The sequence below is a fragment of the Gigantopelta aegis genome, chromosome 4 (assembly GCF_016097555.1).
Source record: "Gigantopelta aegis isolate Gae_Host chromosome 4, Gae_host_genome, whole genome shotgun sequence".
Lineage (NCBI taxonomy): Eukaryota > Metazoa > Mollusca > Gastropoda > Neomphalida > Peltospiridae > Gigantopelta > Gigantopelta aegis.
The window spans coordinates 102719369-102722201 of NC_054702.1; the positions used below are offsets into that span (position 1 = coordinate 102719369).

The 2833-nt window shown below is 35.9% G+C and overlaps 1 protein-coding gene across 1 annotated transcript in view; it reads left to right on the plus strand.

Annotated features, from left to right (window-relative positions):
- LOC121372432 (proto-oncogene c-Fos-like) overlaps positions 1-2591 on the plus strand; it is an 8580-nt gene extending 5989 nt beyond the window's left edge. Inside the window, exon 4 of the mRNA XM_041498734.1 lies at positions 1732-2591. Coding sequence (XP_041354668.1) covers positions 1732-2103 — 372 coding nt within the window. The 3' untranslated portion in view covers positions 2104-2591. The remainder of the gene's footprint in view (positions 1-1731) is intronic.
- Positions 2592-2833: the final 242 nt, after the last annotated feature.

The following is a 2833-nucleotide window of genomic DNA, read 5'->3' on the forward strand; positions in this document are numbered from 1 at the left end:
TCACTGCCTTAAGATATCGCCTTTATCCTGCGAGGGTTAGAATGATGAACGCTGCGAGGCTTAGAATGATGAATGCTGCGAGGGTTAGAATGATGAACGCTGCGAGGGTTAGAATGATAAACGCTGCGAGGGTTAGAATGATGAACGCTGCGAGGGTTAGAATGATGAACGCTGCGAGGGTTAGAATGATAAACGCTGCGAGTGTTAGAATGATGAACGCTGCGAGGGTTAGAATGATGAATGCTGCGAGCCTCTGCTGAGTAACATTCGTCATTCGACCTGGGGGCGGGACGTAGCCCAATGGTACAGCGTTCGCTTGATGCGCTATTTCTGTCCCCTCATTGGGCTATTTCTCGTCCCAGCCAGTGCACCACGATTGGTATATCAAAGGATGTGGCATGTACTATCCTGTCTGTATGACGTCATACAAGATACATGACGTTATTCTTTGTAAGATGCTAGCTGCATTCTGTCACTTTCAAAAAAGCGTTTCTAAACTACTAAATAAATATACATGTTTAGTATAGAGATCGAAAAACTAAAAGTTATTTGTTTTTAATGCACTTAAAAACAACTGATTTAAAGAGTATGTTTATTGAAAATCTAGTGTGAAATACTCGAGTCGAGTCGGGCTTATGTCATGTGACCTATAGGTTTGGTCAATGACTGAACATATAGAGATTCATCTAGTCATCACATCTTGACAGTGTATACAGTGATTGCAGGATAAATGAATATACCACGCCATAGCGCAATATATATTGACATCCAAAAAAGACACTTTATAATTCTTGAAATTGTATTTAAAACCCCCCCAAAGAAACGGTACGGTGGAATATGAAAGCATCATGAAGTTCAACATCTAAATGTGACAATGTACTTTGTGATACATGCAATGTATGTGTAAGGTGGTTTCTAAATTGGTTCTTTTCGATTAGCAACAATATTTATCAAATTATTCAAATATTATGAATGTAAATATCTTTTGGTCGTTTGTATATTTATCATACTAAACCCCAACAACGTATATCTCGGTAGTATGTCATGCCAAGATAACTTTATCATGCTGTACTCTGACTGTAAGAGAGCTAGAGGGATATTTGGACATAAATACGTATTTATGTCCAAATGTCCGTCTAGCTCTCTTACAGTCAGAGTACTAGGGCTAGCTGTATATCTCAATATCACACTATATCAAAATATGTGAACTTAAATCTCAACAGTACAGCATAACAAAATAATTATTTTAATAATAATATGTATACTTGAATTTCAATACATAAATCTTAGAAGTACACATGTGACAAGATAATTGTATCATGCTGTAAATCTCAATATCATATGACTAAAAAACACAATTAAAATATCATTCACATACGTGAAGTTCTTTATGGCAATTTCAGTAGTACATGTACTTCATATCAATATATCGTAGCTTTATCATACCTGAACTTCAATATCGTACATATTACTGTTTTTGTTTCTATACTCTGATCTTCATAAAATAAAAAGAAGAGAGAATCATGTTTATTTTCTAAGTTATTAGTTATTACTGTACTTATTTACGTTAGGAGTTTGAAGAAATACAAACTAGATGAGAAAATACAATTATATTGATCATATTAATAATTACTGTACTTATTTACGTTATGAGTTTGAAGAACTGAAAACTAGACAGGAAAACACAGTTATGTCGATTTTGTTAATTATTACTGTACTTATCTAATTTAGAAGTTTGAAGAAATGGAAAACAGACGATTGATTCTGGAAAAAGAAGTTGCTGAGTTGAGACGGGAGAAACGGGAACTTGAATCTCGACTTCGAGATCATATGTTGTCTCGTCAGTGTCACTTCGGGCACGATACACACGACCCTTCGCCTAACATCAATGAGAACATGCCTTTAATGGTGGATCTCGAACCCTGCATGAGCCTAGCTTACGAGGAGAGCCTGTTTGAGCCATGGCAGTATAAACCGGATGTTGATTCAACTTGTACTGACATTCCTCCTTTTTCGGAGCACCAGTATGCAGATGCAGATGATCTGTTGTCGGGCAATGAGTCGGCGTTTGATTTGGACATTGGTAATTGGGAAGACGTGTAACAGTCTTAATGCCGGACCAGAAGAGATTGTGGTTAGGGCAGTGATTGACATTGATATTATCCTCATTTTGTTTCGCATCGTTTGCTGTGTTATTAACTGCAATTGTAAGACTTAAAGAAGGTGAAAGTTAACTATCATGATGGATATTCAGACCTGTAATTATTTACACTGTACATTATATGCTATTTATAAAAAAAAAATTCGATTAATTTTGAAACCAAAACCCACATTGTTCTTTGTATTTTTCCTGTGACTTCAACTAAGATTGCAGACTTGAGAAAAATGCTACTTTTAAACTTCGGTATAATCATAACCAGGACGTATTATAACTGTTACAAAAGACATGATGTTCTGTGCCTTTATGTGTTATTTCGTCTACAGATTAAAAGAAATAAACTCAATATAAGTTATAGACACCATACAATTTGCCATGTTCATTTGACAGTTTTGTACCTCTAGCATGTATTGTTTCATTAAAATAATTTTGTATGTGATATTTGTTTTCACTTGCACATTTGTCTTAAGGGGTGTTTATAGTGTTAGTACTAACCTGAAAACCACTTTTGCTAATCAGTAAGAAATGTGATATCTCTCTCTCTCTCTCTCTCTCTCTCTCTCTCTCTCTCTCTCTCTCTCTCTCTCTCTCTCTTATCTTTCTCATATACATCTCTCCCTCCCTCCCTCCCCCTCTCTCTCATAGCTCTCACACTCAGATATCTCTTCTCTCTTT